The sequence below is a fragment of the Lipotes vexillifer genome, unplaced genomic scaffold (assembly GCF_000442215.2).
Source record: "Lipotes vexillifer unplaced genomic scaffold, Lipotes_vexillifer_v1.1 scaffold90, whole genome shotgun sequence".
Lineage (NCBI taxonomy): Eukaryota > Metazoa > Chordata > Mammalia > Artiodactyla > Lipotidae > Lipotes > Lipotes vexillifer.
Window position 1 is genome coordinate 5,977,580 of NW_006782310.1, and position 20,182 is coordinate 5,997,761.

The 20,182-nt window shown below is 42.6% G+C and overlaps 1 protein-coding gene across 1 annotated transcript in view; it reads left to right on the forward strand.

Moving 5' to 3' along the window:
• Nucleotides 1–12,408, forward strand: part of KIAA1328 (KIAA1328 ortholog) — a 382,563-nt gene extending 370,155 nt beyond the window's left edge. The window contains exon 10 of the mRNA XM_007455220.1: nucleotides 12,108–12,408. Within this exon, the coding sequence (XP_007455282.1) occupies nucleotides 12,108–12,318 (211 nt within the window). The 3' untranslated portion in view covers nucleotides 12,319–12,408. The remainder of the gene's footprint in view (nucleotides 1–12,107) is intronic.
• Nucleotides 12,409–20,182: the final 7,774 nt, after the last annotated feature.

Consider the following 20,182-nt stretch of genomic DNA (forward strand, 5'->3'; position numbering starts at 1 on the left):
GCTTTTAGTAAGCCAAAAGAGAAAATACTTCTTAATATAATAAAAAATATCTAGATGAGAAATACTTAATAGTGATAAAATAGAATAATTTCTGTTTAGATCAGAATTATACAAAGGTGGCTATAAAACTTGTATTGCCCTGGAAGTTCTAGCCAATACAATAATATAAGAAAAAATAATACAAATATGGGAGAACACATAAACCTTATGATTATAAGGTTTGTAATTGTTAACCCATAAAACCCATAAAAATCAATTGAAAAAATAAAGAATTGAGAGTTCAGTAATGTACAAAACTCAATCACTGTAGGGACTTCCTTGGCGGTCCAGTGGTTAAGACTCCACTTTTCCAGTGCAGAGGACGTGGGAGCTAAAATCCCACATGCCGTGTGGTGTCGCCACAAAAAAATAACCAAGAAACTCAATTACTATAAATCTTGATACCAACATTAGCTATTTGAAAGATAAAGTGGGGAGGGGGAAACTCATTTGTAATAGCGATGAAAAAACTCAGAAATTTCTAATAATAAACCTAGAAATTTATGGAACCTTTCTGCAAATGTATTTCCTAGCTAAGATGATTAATTGAGAACTTGTATTTATCTCTTCTATTTCCTGAGACACCAGTAAGATGAGAGTAAATTAATGTTTTTAAAGGTGTAAATCCACAAGAATAAATGGGAGAAGAGTCATCAATATACCTGAGATTTATATACATTTTTGGAAAATGGAAAATGAATGTAGGGTTAGTGACTTACTAGACAGGACAGAGGAAGCTACCACATAGAAAGCACTGAGAAGGGTATTCAAATGAAGAGATTGATGTCACAGAACTTTGTAAAAGTTTGGGAATTGGAAGCAACATGAACAGTAAAGAGTGGTGATATGAGGCAGAACTAAAAATGAGGTGGACATTTGAAGCAAGAATCAAAAAACCCAGTACTCCTGCCACAGTGCCATATATGGAATATTAGTCCCAGACAAAAGACGAGATGAATTCTCTGGAGAAATTCAATAGAGAAGAGAAGACACAGGAATGTCATGTACTTTGGAAGATTAGATGAGCACTGAAAATGGGATGAATTCAAAGTATAAAAATGGAAAAAGTCAACCTCCTTCCCTGTCCCAGAAGTAGACCACATCGCCCTCCCAGAATACTGAAAGATTCTTCTCTGAAGAAGCTTAATAGTCCCAGAAAAAAGACCTCCAAATACTGACATGAAGTGACACATCCACTTTAGAGAACAGTCTGGCAGTTCCTTAAAAGGTTAAACATAGAATTTGCAATCCCACCCTTAGGTATCGACCCAAGAGAAATGAAAACATATGTTTACTAAAAACACATACATGACTGTTCATAGCAGCACTGTTCACAATAGCCAAAAGATAGAAACAATCCAGTGTCTATCATGTGATGAAAGATAAATAAAATGTGTTATATTCATACTGTGGCATATTATTTGGCAAAAAAAGGAATGTAATAGGGGGTGACTGCTAATGGGCAGTTTCTCGGGGGGTGGGGGAGGGGGGTGGGGAATGAAATGTTCTCAAATTAAATTATGATAGTTGTTCAACTCTGTTAAACTAAAAATCACTGAGCTGAATGCTTTAAATAGGTGTACTTCTCTGTATGCATATTTTACCTCAATAAAACAGTTTAAAGTTTATAAAGAAGCAATCAGCCACATTGAATGCTGGCAAGACATTATGTAAAATAAGGACTACAAACTGTCCATTGGATTTAGCAGCATGGAAGTCACTGGTGAAATTTGGTGAGTTCAATTTTAGTACAGAAGATGAAAGCCAGGTTGGAAAAAAATTGAGAAATGGTGTGGTTATGGAAATGAAAGAATGTCTTAAGTGCTCTTAGTTATCTAGTAAACAGGAAAAGATTGAAAGTTCTAGAGTGGATAGTCAATACTAAAAGGTTCCTAAGAAGCACAAATGGAGTGATTAGCCTTGTCTAAGAGAAGGATCACTTCCTTCAGTGTAAAAGGAGGAAATGATAGGTGCTGAAAGACTTGTGACAAAGTGACGACAGTTTCTCGTTGATGACCTCCTTTCTCTGATGTGGGAAGCAAGGCCATCTGTTTAGCATAAATTGCGAGAAGGGGAAATGAAGAGAGCAGAACAGCTGATTAGAGAAATACAGTAGCTCTGTCAGAAAACGTTTAGCAGGCTTCCCTGGTGGCGCAGTGGTTGAGAGTCTGCCTGCGGATGCAGGGGTCACGGGTTCATGACCCGGTCCGGGAAAATCCCACATGCTGCGGAGTGGCTGGACCCGCGAGCCATGGCTGCTGAGCCTGCGCGTCCAGAGCCTGTGCTCCGCAACGGGAGAGGCCACAACAGTGACAGGCCCGCGTGCCGCAAAAAAAAAAAAGAAAATGTTTAGCACCCGTTTAAGGTTAGTGACTAGGAATCTATATTGGATCTGCTCTTTGTTTCTTTCTTGTTTCTTTGATTTTGTTTTATTTACACTAAGTTTCCCAACTATAATTCACAGAAAAGGCAGACATTTGGATTCATGCAGTATTATGATTTTGCCAGATTTAGGGGAGGGGACAAATATACAGGGGACATGATTTTAAGAGCTTTGTTAAACGAGTGTTTGGAATGCTGGACCATGAAATTCAAGTTCAATAAGAAGTAAAGGGTTGGGAAGAAGGTAAGCTATTAATGGTCCCACAGGACAGAGATTTGAGCTATCTTGTTCACCACTTCACTCCCAGTTCTTAGAGCAATGATTATTTGAATTAATGGTTCGTTGAGACCAGTGGGCAGAGATAGTGGGAACAGTTGAAAAAACAAGCTTGAGGGTAAGATGTGGGCATCAGGAAGTAGTAGGATGTTTGAATTACTGAATTCAGAAGAGATGCTGTTTAATTGGTCACAAGTTCCTGGATATAAAAAGAAAGCCTTACTGAGAAAGTATTTGACCTGAGAGGACAAAGAACTAAGTCAGAATGTTGGTTGAGTGTCATTCATGTAATGTTGACATTAGCAGGGATGATGGTAACAGTTGAAGGAGAAGACTGAATCAAGTGTTATCATCAGTGATTGAGAGTGAATGGGTAAATAGATGTTACAGATGAAGAGAGGTTGAAGGTGGTAGAGCAGATGACAGAATCCTCAGAGCACTGGGAGTTTAATGAGAGACAGGGAAAATAATGATCAAAAAGCAAAAATGGAAGCAGTGATGATCCAAATACTACCTCTTGGCCCTGAAATATATAGGGTATATTGAGTATTAACAATTCTCACTGAGAAGGATGTAAGGGAAACACTGACCCCGGGAAAGAACCGAGTTTCAGTTAAAATAGGAGATGGGAAGGGTTGGGAAAAAAAGAGAGTAAAACTACAGAACGTAATAGGGATAGCAGTACTTTGCTAATTTATGATGAATTGGGATAGAGAATAGCCTGTGGGCATTGACTGATTGAAAAAAGGAATGAGAGACATAGCTGATTTAGTCTCAAAAGACCTTGGACCTAACCTAAGTGCTCTTCAATAGTGGATTGGTTAACTAAGTTAAGAGTGCTTCCAGGAGACAAAGTAATCTGAAATCATTAAAAATAATGTTATAAAAAATTGACATGGAAAAAATATTCCCAATATATTAAGTGAAAAAGTAGTTTATACAATCCATATGTATATTATCCTTTTTTATAAAAGAACAAGAAGAATAATTGGGTGAGTAATACTTCCATACTGTTTGAAATATATTGTAATTTTTTAAAAGACTAGCTGTCCAAAGATCTAAAAAGCGGCCTATGGAGGAAGGTGCTAAAACTTGAACCATAGAACCATTCATTTTTTCAACAAATATTTAGCTCCTACCTTGGGTCAGATACCAATCTTGGCACTGGAGATAATAACATAAACAAAATAATGACGCTACTCTTGTAACTGTTGAAAGAGAAAAGCAACTAAGATCTGAGAGGAGAGCATCCTAAGTAGAGGATTCAACACACGCACAGGCCCAGAGGTAGGAATCAAGCATACCAGCAGGTTTTTGGCAACCCTGAGCAGCTGCGTTGATGGAGAGGAGTGGGATTTAGAGAAAAAAAAAATAATAGTTCTGTTTTAGATAGTTTGAGATACCTATCGCACATCCAAGTGGAGATATCAGGCAACAGTTGGGTGTATGAGTCTGGAGCTCGAGAGCGAGGTTGATGTTAGAGCTATACATTTAGGAGTCATTAACATATTGCTGTTATTAAAAGTCATGAGAATGAATAGAATTACCTAAGACGTGAGAACTAAAGATTAAGCCCTGGGACATTCCATCATTTAAAAGGTAAGAGAAGAGGAGGGTAATCGGGAGAGATCTACTGAAATCACCAAAGGTGAAAAAAGAGAGTGGGAAGGGAAAGCTCCTGCACCATGTTTAGCTTTTCATCCAGTGCAGCTTATGCGCTGGACCTTGAAATTGTTTCATTTCAAGGTCTTGCCTGGGACTTAAGGGCAGGGTCAGCTACATAACTTACAAGACCAGTGCAAAATGAAAATCCCTTGTTCAAAAGGTAGGATGAAAAATGCAGTTAAAGGGACTAAACTACAAAGCATTTTCCTTTAAGAAGAAATTTATAAAATAACAGGTGATACATGAGTAATATAAACCTGCAGATAGCAAAAAAAATATTTTTGATGTTATAATTTTATATAATATAATAAGTAGTAATACTTTATTAATGTGATAACTTGGTTGATCATAAGATTTTTCTGGTTCATGTTTTTTCAAATTCATTTATTAGATCATCAAAGTTTATACTTTTAGCAACTTTATTTTAAGTGATATACTTAAAGGCAGATTAGTTGCTCTTGGCAAATAGAAAGATCACACATAAATTTTGGTAATTTTTAATTTTGAGAAAGATCTTTCTGCTGAGTCAGCTGACACTGGAACTGTTAAGGATATTTTATAAGCTGTGACATTCGGATAGATTTCTGATAAATTATTTCAAAATATATATAGTATATTTTGTATATTATACAAATATAAATAGTATATGTTAGTATATCTAGGACTGATGGTTCTTATGGAACAATTTTTTTAAAAGATTTAACTATTCATACACATAGTTTCATGTATGTGTATAAATTTAAATTTGTACAATGCCATTTTAATGTTTTCTCTGGCATTTTCTGTAACTTGTAGAGGTCAGATGAGAAACCGAAAGTCACCTAATGGTTTGTAGGTAATTCAAAATGCCTATTATGCTTTCTATTACTGTATCTTAAATTACAAAGAAAAAATTAATTTTAAAACTGTATTCCTCATTAATTGGTTCATTTGAAGCTGTATATAAAAACAATGTTCTTTTCCATGAAATGCAACAATCTTTATATTTAAGTGCTGTTTCTCAGCCTGTGGATATTTGCTTTGCAATGTTGCAGCAGTTTTTAAAACCAGAGATTCTAAACTCTTTGAAGATTTCTGATATCTCTTTGATATGCTATATTACAATGTCCATGCGTATACTTTTATTTTGTAATAATTTACTGACGTTTATTGCCTAAACACTAGCAGTTCTTATCCCAGTGCTCAGGCCAGAGAGCTAATATTTTTGCCTTGGGGATGAGCTCTGGGAAGATAGGCAAGCCAGCCTCCCCCGACTGCCACCACCACTGCTGCTTCTGCCACCATCACCATCACTAATCTGGGGCCCTGCACCACCCCATACTGCTTCTGGCATGAATGTGCATACCAAGCAGGCAGCCAACTGTTTGGCATACACACTGTGCTGTGGGCCAGAACCCACATATACATGCCTGGCATATCTCCTCTGTTCACGCACATGCTCCCTTGTCCCATCAGATTTTATTGGGTTGGCCAAAAAGTGCCTTTGGTTATGTTTTTTTGGTTTTTTTTTTAACATCTTTATTAGAGTATAATTGCTTTACAATGGTGTGTTAGTTTCTGCTTTATAACAAAGTGAATCAGGTATACATATACATATGTTCCCATATCTCTTCCCTCTTGCATTTCCCTCCCTCCCACCCTCCCTATCCCACCCCTCTAGGTGGTAACAGAGCACCCAGCTGATCTCCCTGTGTCATGCAGCTGCCTCCCACTAGCTATGTATTTTGCGTTTGGTAGTGTATATATGTCCATGCCACTCTCTCACTTTGTCACAGCTTACGCTTCCCCCTCCCCATATCCTCAAGTCCATTCTCTAGTAGGTCTGTGTCTTTATTCCTGTCTTACCCCTAGGTTCTTCATGACATTGTTTTTTCTTAAATTCCATATATATGTGTTAGCATACCATATTTGTCTTTCTCTTTCTGACTGACTTCACTCTGTATGACACACTCTAGGTCCATCTACCTCATTACAAATAGCTCAATTTCGTTTCTTTTTATGGCTGAGTAATATTCCGTGGTATATATGTGCCACATCTTTATCCATTCATCCGGTGATGGACACTTAGGTTGTTTCCATCTCCTGGCTATTGTAAATAGGGCTTGCAATGAACATTTTGGTACATGACTCTTTTTGAATTATGGTTTTCTCAGGGTATATGCCCAGTAGTGGGATTGCTGGGTCGTATGGTAATTCTATTTTTAGTTTTTTAAGGAACCTCCATACTGTTCTCCATAGTGGCTGTATCAATTTACATTCCCACCAACAGTGCAAGAGGACTGGTGTGAGATGATATCTCATTGTAGTTTTGATTTGCATTTCTCTAATGATTAATGATGTTGAGCATTCTTTCATGTGTTTGTTGGCAGTCTGTATATCTTCTTTGGAGAAATGTCTATTTAGGTCTTCTGCCCATTTTTGGATTGGGTTGTTTATTTTTTTGTTATTGAGCTGCATGAGCTGCCTGTAAATTTTAGAGATTAATCCTTTGTCAGTTGATTCATTTGCAAATATTTTCTCCCATTCTGAGGGTTGTCTTTTGGTCTTGTTTATGGTTTCCTTTGCTGTGCAAAAGCTTTGAAGTTTCATTAGGTCCCATTTGTTTATTTTTGTTTTTATCTCCATTTCTCTAGGAGATGGGTCAAAAAGGATCTTGCTGTGATTTATGTCATAGAGTGTTCTGCCTATGTTTTCCTCTAAGAGTTTGATAGTTTCTGGCCTTACATTTAGGTCTTTAATCCATTTTGAGCTTATTTTTGTGTATGGTGTTAGGGAGCAATCTAATCTCATACTTTTACATGTACCTGTCCAGTGTTCCCAGCACCACTCATTGAAGAGGCTGTCCTTTCTCCACTGTACATTCCTGCCTCCTTTATCAAAGATAAGGTGACCATATGTGCGTGGGTTTATCTCTGGGCTTTCTATCCTGTTCCATTGATCTATCTTTCTGTTTTTGTGCCAGTACCATACTGTCTTGATTATTGTGGCTTTGTAGTATAGTCTGAAGTCAGGGAGCGTGATTCCTCCAGCTCCGTTTTTCGTTCTCAAGCTTGATTAGGCTATTCGGAGTCTTTTGTGTTTCCATACAAATTGTGAAATTTTTTGGTCTAGTTCTGTGAAAAATGCCAGTGGTAGTTTGATAGGGATTGCATTGAATCTGTAGATTGTGTTGGGTAGTAGAATCATTTTCACATTGTTGATTCTTCCAATCCAAGAACATGGTATATCTCTCCATCTATTTGTATCATCTTTAATTTCTTTCATCACTGTCTTATAATTTTCTGCATACAGGTCTTTTGTCTCCTTAGGTAGGTTTATTCCTAGATATTTTTTTCTTTTTGTTGCAATGGTAAATGGGAGTGTTTTCTTGATTTTACTTTCAGATTTTTCATCATTAGTGTATAGGAATGTCAGAGATTTCTGTGCATTAATTTTGTATCCTGCTACTTTACCAAATTCATTGATTAGCTCTAGTAGTTTTCTGCTAGCATCTTTAGGATTCTCTATGTATAGTATCATGTCATCTGCAAACAGTGACAGCTTTACTTCTTTTCCGATTTGGATTCCTTTTCTTTCCTTTTCTTCTCTGATTGCTGTGGCTAAAACTTCCAAAACTATGTTGAATAAGAGTGGTGAGAGTGGGCAACCTTGTCTTCTTCCTGATCTTAGTGGAAATGCTTTCAGTTTTTCACCATTGAGGACGACGTTGGCTGTGGGTTTCTCATATATGGCCTTTATTGTGTTGAGGAAATTTCCCTCTGTGCCTACTTTCTGCAGGGTTTTTATCATAAATCGTTGTTGAATTTTGTCGATAGCTTTCTCTGCATCTATTGAGATGACCATATGGTTTTTCTCCTTCAATTTGTTAATATAGTGTATCACATTGATTGATTTGCATATATTGAAGAATCCTTGCATTCCTGGAATAAACCCCACTTGATCATGGTGCATGATCCTTTTAATGTGCTGTTGAATTCTGTTTACTAGTATTTTGTTGAGGATTTTTGCATCTATGTTCATCAGTGATATTGGACTGTAGTTTTCTTTCTTTGTGACATCCTTGTCTGGTCTTGGTATCAGGGTGATGGTGACCTCGTAGAATGAGTTTGGGAGTGTTCCTCCCTCTGCTGTATTTTGGAAGAGTTTGAGGATAGGTGTTAGCTCTTCTCTAAATGTTTGATAGAATTCGCCTGTGAAGCCATCTGATCCTGGCCTTTTGTTTGTTGGAAGATTTTTAATCAGTTTCAATTGCAGTGCTCGTGATTGGTCTCTTCATATTTTCTATTTCTTCTTGATTCAGTCTTGGCAGGGTGTGCATTTCTAAGAATTTGTCCATTTCTTCCAGGTTGTGCATTTTATTGGCATAGAGTTGCTTGTAGTAATCTCTCATGATCTTTTGTATTTCTGCAGTGTCCGTTGTTACTTCTCCTTTTTCATTTCTAATTCTATTGATTTGAGTCCTCTCGCTTTTTTTCTTGATGAGTCTGGCTAATGGTTTATCAATTTTGTTTATCTTCTCAAAGAACCAGCTTTTAGTTTTATTGATCTTTGCTATCGTTTCCTTCATTTCTTTTTCATTTATTTCTGATCTGATTTTTATGATTTCTTTCCTTCTGCTAACTTTGGGGTTTTTTTGTTCTTCTTTCTCTAATTGCTTTAGGTGCAAGGTTAGGTTGTTTATTCGAGATGTTTCCTGTTTCTTAAGGTAGGCTTGTATAGCTATAAACTTCCCTCTGAGAACTGCTTTTGCTGCATCCCATAGGTTTTGGGTCATCGTGTCTCCATTGTCATTTGTTTCTAGGTATTTTTTGATTTCCTCTTTGATTTCTTCAGTGATCACTTCGTTATTAAGTAGTGTATTATTTGGCCTCCATGTGTTTGTATTTTTTACAGATCTTTTCCTATAATTGATATCTAGTCTCATGGCGTTGTGGTCGGAAAAGATACTTGATACAATTTCAATTTTCTTAAATTTACCAAGGCTTGATTTGTGACCCAAGATATGATCTATCCTGGAGAATGTTCCATGAGCACTTGAGAAAAATGTGTATTCTGTTGTTTTTGGATGGAGTGTCCTATAAATATCAATTAAGTCCATCCTGTTTAATGTATCATTTAAAGCTTGTGTTTCCTTATTTATTTTCATTTTGGATGATCTGTCCATTGGTGAAAGTGGGGTGTTGAAGTCCCCTACTATGAATGTGTTACTGTCGATTTCCCCTTTTATGGCTGCTAGTTTTTGCCTTATGTATTGAGGTGCTCCTATGTTGGGTGCATAAATATTTACAATTGTTATATCTTCTTCTTGGATCAATGCCTTGATCATTATGTAGTGTCCTTCTTTGTGTCTTGTGGTAGTCTTTATTTTTAATTCTATTTTGTCTGATATGAGAATTGCTACTCCAGCTTTCTTTTGGTTTCCATTTGCATGGAATATCTTTTTCCATCCCCTCACTTTCAGTCTGTATGTGTCTCTAGGTCTGAAGTGGATCTCTTGTAGACAACATATATATGGGTCTTGTTTTTGTATCCATTCAGCCAGTCTGTGTCTTTTGGTGGGAGCATTTAATCCATTTACATTTAAGGTCATTATCGATATGTATGTTCCTATTCCCATTTTCTTAATTGTTTTGCGTTTGTTATTATAGGTCTTTTCCTTCTCTTGTGTTTCTTGCCTAAAGAAGATCCTTTAGCATTTGTTGTAAAGCTGGTTTGGTGGTGCTGAACTCTCTCGGCTTTTGCTTGTCTGTAAAGGTTTTAATTTCTCCATCAAATCTGAATGAGATCCTTGCTGGGTAGAGTAATCTTGGTTGTAGGTTTTTCTCCTTCATCACTTTAAATATGTCCTGCCAGTCCCTTTTGGCTTGCAGAGTTTCTGCTGAAAGATCAGCTGTTAACCAGGAAACAAAGAGGGAAAAAAAAGTCTCTTGCCTCTTCGGCAGGTCCAGACTTTTCCCCAGACTCCCTCCCAGCTAGCTGTGGTGCACTAACCCCTGCAGGCTGTGTTCACGTTGCCAGTCCTCTCCCTGCACTCCGACCAAAGCCCGGGCCTCAGCTCCCAGCCCCGCCCGCCTCGGCGGGGGAGCACACAAGCCTCTCGGGCTGGTGAGCGCCGGTCGGCACCGATCCTCTGTGCGGGAATCTCCCCGCTTTGCCCTCCGCACCCCTGTTGCTGTGCTCTCCTCCGCGGCGCCGAAGCTCCCCTGCTCCGCCACCCGCAGTCTCCGCCCGCGAAGGGGCTTCCTAGTGTGTGGAAACCTTTCCTCCTTCACAGCTCCCTCCCACTGGTGCAGATCCCGTCCCTATTGTTTTGTCTCTGTTTATTCTTTTTTCTTTTGCCCTACCCAGGTACATGGGGAGTTTCTTGCCTTTTGGGAGGTCTGAGGTCTTCTGCCAGCATTCAGTAGGTGTTCTGTGGGAGTTGTTCCACGTGTAGATGTATTTCTGATGTATCTGTGGGGAGGAAGGTGATCTCCACGTCTTACTCTTCCGCCATCTTCCCCCTCTCTTCTGCCTTTGGTTTTTAAGTAAAGATAAAAGACACATTTTTCATTTTCACCAAGAACTTTATTGAGCAACGTATTTACCCTTCTGTTCCATTACCTTCTGCTATTTTTCAGACAACTTCATAATTCCATCTTCCCAAAACTTTTTATCTTTTTGAGCATAGGACTGTTCCAGGTGCCTCTTACAGTCTTCCAGGGAATTGAAATATTTTCCATTACGACGAATGAATCAGAACTTCCCAGCCAAGCTGTAGCAGTTTTTGCCTGGTCTTCAAAGAAACATGCAGTCTTGCGTTATCCTGATGGAAGATTATACATCTTCTGTTGACTAATTCCAGACACTTTTTGTCAAGTGCTGCTTTCGGTTGGTCTAAGTGGGAGCAGTACTTGTTGGAATCAATTGTTTGGACTTCCTGAAGGAGCTCATAATAGAGGACTCCCTTCCAATCCCACCATATACCCAACATCACCTTCTTTGGGTGAATACCGGTCTTTGTTGTGGTTGGTGGTGGTTCATTTCGTTTGAGTACTTATCACATGTTAATTTATACCAACTCATTAATTTAATCCTAACAGGATTTCTGTTGGTCCCTTACGCATGACAAACTGAACTGAGAGACTGAATAACTTTCCCTAAGTCACAGAGCTTGCACATGGTAGAGCAGAGATATCAGCCAAGTCTGTCTGCCTGCAAAGAAGTTGAGAGGCAGCGTAGTGTCCTGTGTACAAGGGCTGGAAGCAAATGATCTGGGTTCAAATCCTGACCCTGCCGTGTAGTGTCTTCTTCTTGCTAGGCGCGTTACTTCTCTGAGCCTTGCTTTCTTCGTGTATATAATGGGGATCAGAGTACTACAGGACCTACCTCATAGGATTATGTAGAGGGTTAAATGAAAGTGAGATACATGTAAAGCATTGAGAACAGTGCCTGATGCTTTAGTAAGCCTGCGATAAATGTTGCTACTAATATTGTTATTGTTATCATGATTACTTTGTCCACCCTACGGTCTGTCTTTGCAGGTTAGAAAAGAATGTTAGTAGTCAGCAGAAAAGAAGAGCTTAGAGACAGACAGACAGCAGAGCCCCTCTGAACTTCCCTAAATATCTCCTAGAAGGCCCTCCTGCGTATGATGTGATCTGTGGTCTGATTCTTGCCCTGGGCAGCCCATCTCTGTGGGCTTTTTGGATTTTAATGTTTTACTGATCTGATCATTTTCTGTCTGGGTTGTATGTGTTAACAGGTATGAGACATCTCTATTGGATTTGGTTCAATCTCTGAGTCCCAAGACTGCTTCCAAACCGCGGCCCCATCGCTCCAGAGAAGCTGGGTCATGGCATCACAGTACTTGCCTATTCAGTCCTCTGAAATCAACCTGGAACAAGACCAGGGCACGCAGGACCCCTGAAGACCTGGAGGAGGATCAAATTCTGGAAGATATCTTTTTCATTTGACACTGAAGCACATGCTGCAAAATTTCCATCAGAAATGAGTGGGTGTTTTTATATACTGATCCAGGATTTTTAATTATTTGACTGCAACGTAATTGTGTCTCTCCTTTCACAGGGAGGGACCTATCTCACTAGCATCCTGTTACGTGTCGAATATAGAAATCATTCTAACAACACAGGGTGTTTCTGATCAGACCAATCAGTAGATAACACATTAAGGACGGATGGGGGTGGAGGACAGTAGCTTTTCTATGCCAAGCAGAGATTACAACATTAACATAGGACACTTTCTGCATGGCAGAGGCCTTTGCATACTCAGCCTCATTTAAGAGTGTTTCCTTCTCAATATTTTGCTAGAAAAGGTTGGCTCTCTTTTGTACACAAGGAAAACCTTTCCATTGAGAGATCCCTCTAGTTTAAATGTAGCCCCTTTGTAATATAAGCAATTTCAGAAAGATAGACCCTTTTACCTCTCCACCCTGTTTTCTTACCACCTACCTTTTTCTAAGTCAGTCAGTTAATTCTGAGGTTAGAGTTGGTGGTGCCTCTCCCATCACAAGCAACACTGAGGGCCAATTGTGAGTCAGTCTCAGCAGTCATCAGCCTGGCCGCTGCCCAACCTATAACCAAAAGGGCTTAATGAGCTAGAGGGAGGCCCTCCCAACCCTTAGAAACCAGCATTAGATTACACAAGCGAGTACTGCCCTAGGGGAGGCACTGGCCTGAAATGCTTGTCCTATGGTCAGCCATTTCCCAGGGTAAATAAGAGCACTCTCTCAGTATTTTTTCTTGCCCCAAGTGTCTGTTTTACTCACCCTGGTGAACTTCCCATCAGCTGCTACAGGCTGATAGACTTCCCCTGGCCTCCCCTCTCTCCCCATGTGGAGTCAAGGCCCTGATTGACCATGCCTTGCACGTGCTCTACTCAAGACCACTGTCTCATGGCCCCAAAGAGCCACCTCCACTTGCCAGATAATGTTCCACCACCCCACGCAGAGTCTCCCCCTTTCTCCCACTGGGCCTCACAGAGAAAGCCTGTGGAAGAAGTACACTCGAAATGTACTCTCTCTGCTCTCCTGTTCGGCAGGGCTCTTGAGATGGGTCCCTCAGCTTACAGTGGGCTCCAGAGGCCTCTCAAGCTTATGGGCAGTATGATGAGCCTGGTAGAGCCAGTGAGTTTAAAACTTTCCAGTCATTGGAAGCCAGGGGAAGATATGCATTACTTGATGACTTTATTTGGTGTGGAGCGTGTTGCTTTTTTCTCTCTCCCTTTCACCAGCCCCTGGCCTGAACTGAGACTAAGCCTGTCAGTCATTATTGGTAGCTAACGTCAGACCATGCAGGGCAGCCTGCACTTAGTGAGACTGCATGGCTTCCCTGAAGTCTTTATCAAAACTAGATTATTTCAGCCTACAAGAGCCTTCTGGAGCAACTTCCTGTCTGGGTAAATCCAAATCTCATTGTCTCTTCAGACTGAGGCCCTGTCACCTCCACCCAACCTTCCTTCACTTGGGTCTTTTTGTTCTTTGGAGGAGAGAAGAATATAGCCTACCAATACCATACTCTTAATCTGAGGTAGATATCAGGTCAGGACAAACCAGTTGTAGTCATTCAGTTGAAAGCTTGAAAATTATTGCAGATTACAATTTCCTCTTACAGTTCACCCCTAAGAAAGTAACTGAATCACTTTCATCCCATTCCAGAAGCCTTTGGAAAATAGAGCTTTCTTTGGTGTGGCCAAAAACTGGGTGAAAACAAACGGAGAGCCCTGGACCATTTTCTCAGTTAAAGTTAAGTTTGCAGAGCTACCTTTTCCTTGCCCCACGTGTCATGACCACCTTAAGTACACCCAGCTCCCTCGGATCAGCCACAACCACACTTTCCTATTCTGGACACCAGTGCCCTTACTGCTCTCTGGAGTAAGAGGATGCCAGAAAGACCAAGAAAAGGATTGTGATTTCTTCAAGAAGCTTGTTTGCCTTAGAACAATCATAAACAGGACCTAAAGTAAAGGCTTTGGGGGGGTCACAAGCCACAAAATGGAGTTTAATTGCTTCTTTGCCTCTCCTGAATGAGCAATTTGGAAGAGCAAAGATGGATTTTCAGCAGAGCATCAATCAACCTATTTTTCATATGCCACATTCCCTGCCCCCACCAGTTGCCTTTCTCTATCCTGTAGGCATTTCCTGGTCGTCAGGGCAATAGGATGTGAATTTGTGTCTAGTCTAACATCTTCATTATGAATTGAACAATATATGTTAACATTTTAATCTGTGTCTCACTTTGAGATCTATATATATATATATATATATATATATATGTATGAAAAGGTTGTTGTAGAGCCTCAAGGCTTTTGTAGAGCCTAGAGGCTTGACCTAATTGAAGACTAACCTACCAAGGGAGAGGGCCTGGCACACAGGAATCTGCCTTTCCTCCCTGTTAAGCGCTCCCAACAGTGAGTGGCTGTAATGCGCTTGCCCAGCCTCCAGCCGTTTCCCCAAAGCAAGACGGGACATGTGTTGGCGATGCTGCAGGTAGTGTTACCACATTGCCTACCCTGCTTCCCACTGTTCTGGGAGAGAAAGACCAATCAGTGTGCCAGATAGGCACATCTACAGGGACAGAGAGTCTATTAATGGTTGCCTAGGGCAGGGGTAAATAGGGGTAATGGGGAGTGACTGCTAAAGAGTATGGGGTTTCTCTTTGGGGTGATGACAATGTTCTAAAAATGGATTGTGGTGATGGTTGCGTAACTGTGAATATACTAAAGACCACTGAACTGTACCCTTCAAATTGGTACATTGTATGGTATGTGAATTAGATCTCATAAAGCTATCACAAAAGAAGTGTCTATGGGCATTGGTTGCTGGCCAGCCAAGGAGTCCTGGAAAGTCAAGAGTAAACACCTGATCACTATGGCTCTGAACTGAGCTTGGGTGAAGCCATTTTGCAAGGTGTTAGGGGAGAGTGAGTCCAGGACCGCTTATCTTAGAATTCAGCCTGTGAAAGGAAGGCGAGACCAGAATGGTTGATGGAAGTGAAAGTTCTGGCTGGCTACAGGGCACTTTTCCAACTTGGTGGGGGCCTCCCCTTGATTCCCAGCCTGGTCGCCACAGGGGTTACCAGTAATCCGTGAGCAGTTTTCATGATTCTAGAAAGACTGATGGAAACCTTGCATGTCTGTGGAGAAAAGCTGCACAGGCCAACTGTAACATTACTTCTTTATGTTCAACTGGAAATCACTCTATCAAGTTGTGATGACCTCAGTTATTGGGGCGGGGGGGTCACCTCTGATTTGTTGGCATATCTATATGCACAACACGTTAATCTGTGCTTAATAAAAATGGGCAGATAAATCTATATATATGCATTTCAGGAAACAGATCATTTCCCAACGTGGGGTACATGGGGGTATCATCAAAGCGGCTCCTTGGAGATGCAAAAATCAGGGACTACTTTCAACAAACAAAGGGGAGAACAAAGCCATGATAGGAAGAAATAGAGATGGGAAAAAAATAACGTCACTGTAGGGTGATGACGTGGGAGGGACAGAATGAGCCAGGAAGGAAGGATGGAAACCCAGACCCTGCACCAGAAAGGGAGGAATAAATACAGAACATCAGGCATGTGAGTAGAGGCCGATGGGTGCCAGGAAAACATCAGAAACTCACAAAGCACTTACTGGGCACCAGACCCTGGGCTGGCCCTGTGTGTCTTATTCAATCCTTATGAGATAGGGCCTCTTTTCATACTTAAAAAAAAATCATTTCATTATATGGGGTTTTTCTTGTGAGCCACCTCAAATCCTTTATGGAATGAGGCTAGGCATACATCGATGCACACCTAAAATTTGAGGGTGATATCTTTGGCACCAATAATGAAAGCCTTAACCAAGACTTAACCAAGGTCGTCCGCTAGACCATTCCAAATGAATGGAATTCAGACTCAGAAACTGGGGTTTGGGAGGGTCATTTCTCACTCCTTCCGCTCTCCTACCCTCAGCCTCCAAGTAGCACCAAGTCCTACTTCTCAGCCTGCCCACTGCTCTCTCTCTCTCTCTCTCTCTCTCTCTCTGTCTGCTGACGCTTCTCTAGTACAACAGTCTCTTCACTGACCTTCCTGTCAGGTGGCCTGGATTCATCCTTCAGTATGTGACCTCACCTCTCTCTGCCTCACTCTTAGCTTTAAATGGAGACCATAACAGAACCTACCTCACAGGGTTACTGTGAAGGTTAAATGAACTAATGTGTGAAGAGTGCTCAGCAGAGAATAAATCAGCACTCAATATGGGTTACCTGTTATTACCATTCTCCAGAAAACTACCAGGGTCATCATTATGTCACACCCTGGCTTAACATGTTAGATAGTTTCCTATCGCCCTTAAGAGTGAGCTTGGATTTCTGAGTGCAGTGTACTAGGCTCCACTGCAGTCTGGAGACATCCAGCCCCTTTTTCCTGCTTTCTTTCTCTTGACTTCTGTCCTCCAACCACCATGAACTTCTCTTAGTTCCTAAAGGCACTGTAATGTTCGTTTCCTGACTGTCTTATGAGGTCTTTTAGCCCTTTGTGCATCCTTTATCCCTTTGCACACAGTAACATTTACTGTGCTCGGTTACCTATATAGCTGATTCCTCCTTTAGACTATGCAGTCAGACTAAGTTGTCAGTCTCATTTATCACTAACTCCCCAGAGCTTAGCATGGTTCCTGGCACATTGCAGGCTCTCATTCATTGTTTATCAGACAGATGGATAGGTAAGGTGCGTGGGAGGAAGGGAGGGAGGGAGGGAGGGAAGAAATGAAACAGAGCTGTGTTTCCAAAGTCCAGCACTCTTGACACTATTCCAGGCTGCTTGCAAGTCTCTCATGAGGAAGAGAGGACCGTGCTGAGGCCTGGGGGAGAGTGGGGCTTGGGACGCCTCCACTGCGTCCCCACATTGACTAGGCTTTTCTTTCCGAAACAAATCTGAGATTTGTAACTCCCCTGCCTAAAATCCAAGGACTCGGCAGTGCTTTCGGGCAAGAAGCACACGCCTGAGAGGGACGTCCCAGGCTCCCCGTGCCTGGCCCACATCCCCGTCCCCCGCACTGCCCTCCCTTCGTTCTGCTCCCCTGGCACCTCACAGCCTTCGGCATCTCCCGAAGGCGCGCCGCTCTTTCCTGCCTGCGTGGCTTTTGCAGGCCTGTCCTTTGGGGTGAATCTTCCCAGAGCCGGCTCCGCCCCCTCCCCCAGGCATCAGTATCAACTCTTCTCTGGGCTCCAACAATACCCTGTAGAGCCCTGCTGTGACAGCCCACCTCAAACTGTGCTGCACTGTTTTGTGCACTGTTTGTCCTCCCTATTAGAATGTTAAGTGTCTAAATACAGCATATATTGACCTTGGAATCAACCCAGCCTTACCGCTTGTGAGCTGTGTACATTTAAGCAAGTTACTCATACCCACTAAGCCTCAGATATAATAACTTAGAAAATTATTTGCAAAAATGGAGATGATATCCCTACCTTACAAGTTTGGGGCCTGGCATGCTGACCTAGCCCTGGAAACTAGCCCAGAGGAAAGCCAGAATGATGAGGCCAAAGTGTCCAGGAAAGTAGGGCAGGCAGGGCGACCAGTGGGGCCAGAGGAGGCTCTGAGAGGGGCTCATTGGAACAGGAGGAACCAGAGGCCCAGGAGGGAAGCGCAGGGCTGCGTTTGTGAGGAGTTGAAGAGGTGATTGGCCAGAAGACCAGGCCCCGTCTGAGGTCTGGACAGCGTGTGGCGCTGGCCTCTCCCGCCCCCTCCTCCGCAGCCGACTGCTGGCGGCCTTGGCGGGCGCCGCGCTGGCACCGGCACGCAGACCGCAGACCACGGCCCACGGCCTGATGGCTGCGGGGATGCCCAGGGCCCACTGTCCTTCACCTGTGCAGCAGTTATAAACTCTGGTTTTCCCCCTCTTTGTCCCTCTCTTCCCCATACTTGAGCCACTTTAAGCTCTGCGGTGGGCTTGTCTGGTGCTGAGAGGAGGGGCTGCAGGAAGGGGAGTTTGCTCTCCTGCCTCTTGTGGCTGCCTGCTGGTTGAGACAGGATGAGCTTCAGCCCCAGTGGGTGGTGTTCACCCTCCCGGCTGGAAGTGATTTAAGCTTGCTGGATTTATATAACACTGAGGAATGGTAAACTGTGAAAATTTGCTATGTTTTCCAGAGACAGTTATTTATGGAGGGGCATTTTTAACTCAAGTGCAGGAGTGTTAAATCATTATAATAAATTCATGCTATTCAGACTTTCTTACATTGTAATAAATTTTTTCTAAGCATGAATGAGGAGATCCATGATTCCTCTAATATGCCATTGTGTATTTCTTCTCAAAATGACACAGCTTACTATATCAACTTGGAGAATAATAGATTTACTGAGTTGGAGAAAAAAGAAAGTTGAGTAGCAATGAGTCTGAGAAGGGACTTGAGAGCGTGACCCCCAAGCAGAACTTCTCCCCGCCTCTCTGCTTGCTTCTCACCCGACAGGAGGGGCAGCACACGCGGCCACAGCCCAGGAGGGCCTGGCTAGGGGCACCTCCCCGAAATCTGCCAGCTGAGCCTTTGAACGGAGAAATGCGGCCAGGGACTCCAGCGGCCTTCTGTTCTGTCCTGTCCTGTCCTGTCCAGGGGGAGGTGTTAGAGTGGGGCTCTATTAGAAATGAAAACTCTCTCTTCCCATGATGTGAAATCCCTTCCAAAAACATCAGTCTGGCTAGAGAGCTGCCCTGCGTACAGCCCTCTCTCATTACCTGTCTCACCTCCCTCCTCACTTGGATGCTTAGCTGGACCAGAGGATTCATAGTTTTCATCAGATTCTCAAAGGAATCTGTAATCCAAAGTGTTCAAGAATCACTGGTCTTCAGGAAACTCTGAAGCATCTTTGAACTGTCCACTAGGTACAAGACAAAGTCCAGTGATGTGGTTCCTGGCCTCCAGCAGCACCCAGGAACTGTGCCGAGCTGCAATTAAAGTGCCCAGAAGTCGGTGCAGCCCCAGAGGCCTGAACAGTAGCACCTAGGAGGGGGACTTCAATCACAATTTCCTGGAAGATAAGATATTGTTGCTGGGCCAGGGCAGGAAGGAAGGAAGGAAGGTGCCCCAGACAGAGGAACACTGTGTCAAAGGCATGGAGACAGGGACCCCAAGATGAATGAGCTCATTGCTAGGCCTAGTGTTTAAACTTGGAGAGCAGCAGGGCCCAGTGGAAAGAGAACTGTGTAGATTCTGTTACTCAGCAACAGTTTTCCAGTTTACCTAGTGCTCCGTCAGAGGCTGAGGTTCAGGTCCTTGCTGTGCCACCGTAGCTGTGTGACATGTGCAAGTCCCTTCACCAGTGCAAACTCAGTGCCTCTACCTGCCAAATGTAGGGCAGCACAGTCGTGCACAGCTGGCTTGCAGACTACATGGGGATGCGGCGAAAGGATGCTCAGGCATCTGCTGAGTAAACAACTGCAAAGCACTTTCTACATATCGAGTGCTTTTGTCATTTATCTGAAGGCTGGCAAGGGGCAGCGGGCCCCTCTGGAGCACAGAGAACTGCGGGTTCCATGGCAGCCAGGCAAACCTAGGCCGGCCAGCCCCCCACTGTCTCACTTACCTGCCACAGGTCCCCACCTCACTGATGCTCCCAGCCCCCTCTCCTTGGTCTCCAGCAGGGCAGCCCACTGCACACCTGCCTGTTTCAGAATACTGTTTACCTTGGTCTCTCCCCTCAGCCTGGGCTGCCTTCCTGGGTGTCGGGACTGTGCTCTCATCACCTCATACCCTATGCAGCGTCCTGGCCACCTCTGCTTCCACAGCCCTGACTCTCCAGACCCCAGCCTTCAGAGCTGTCTGGAGCAGACAGAGTCAAG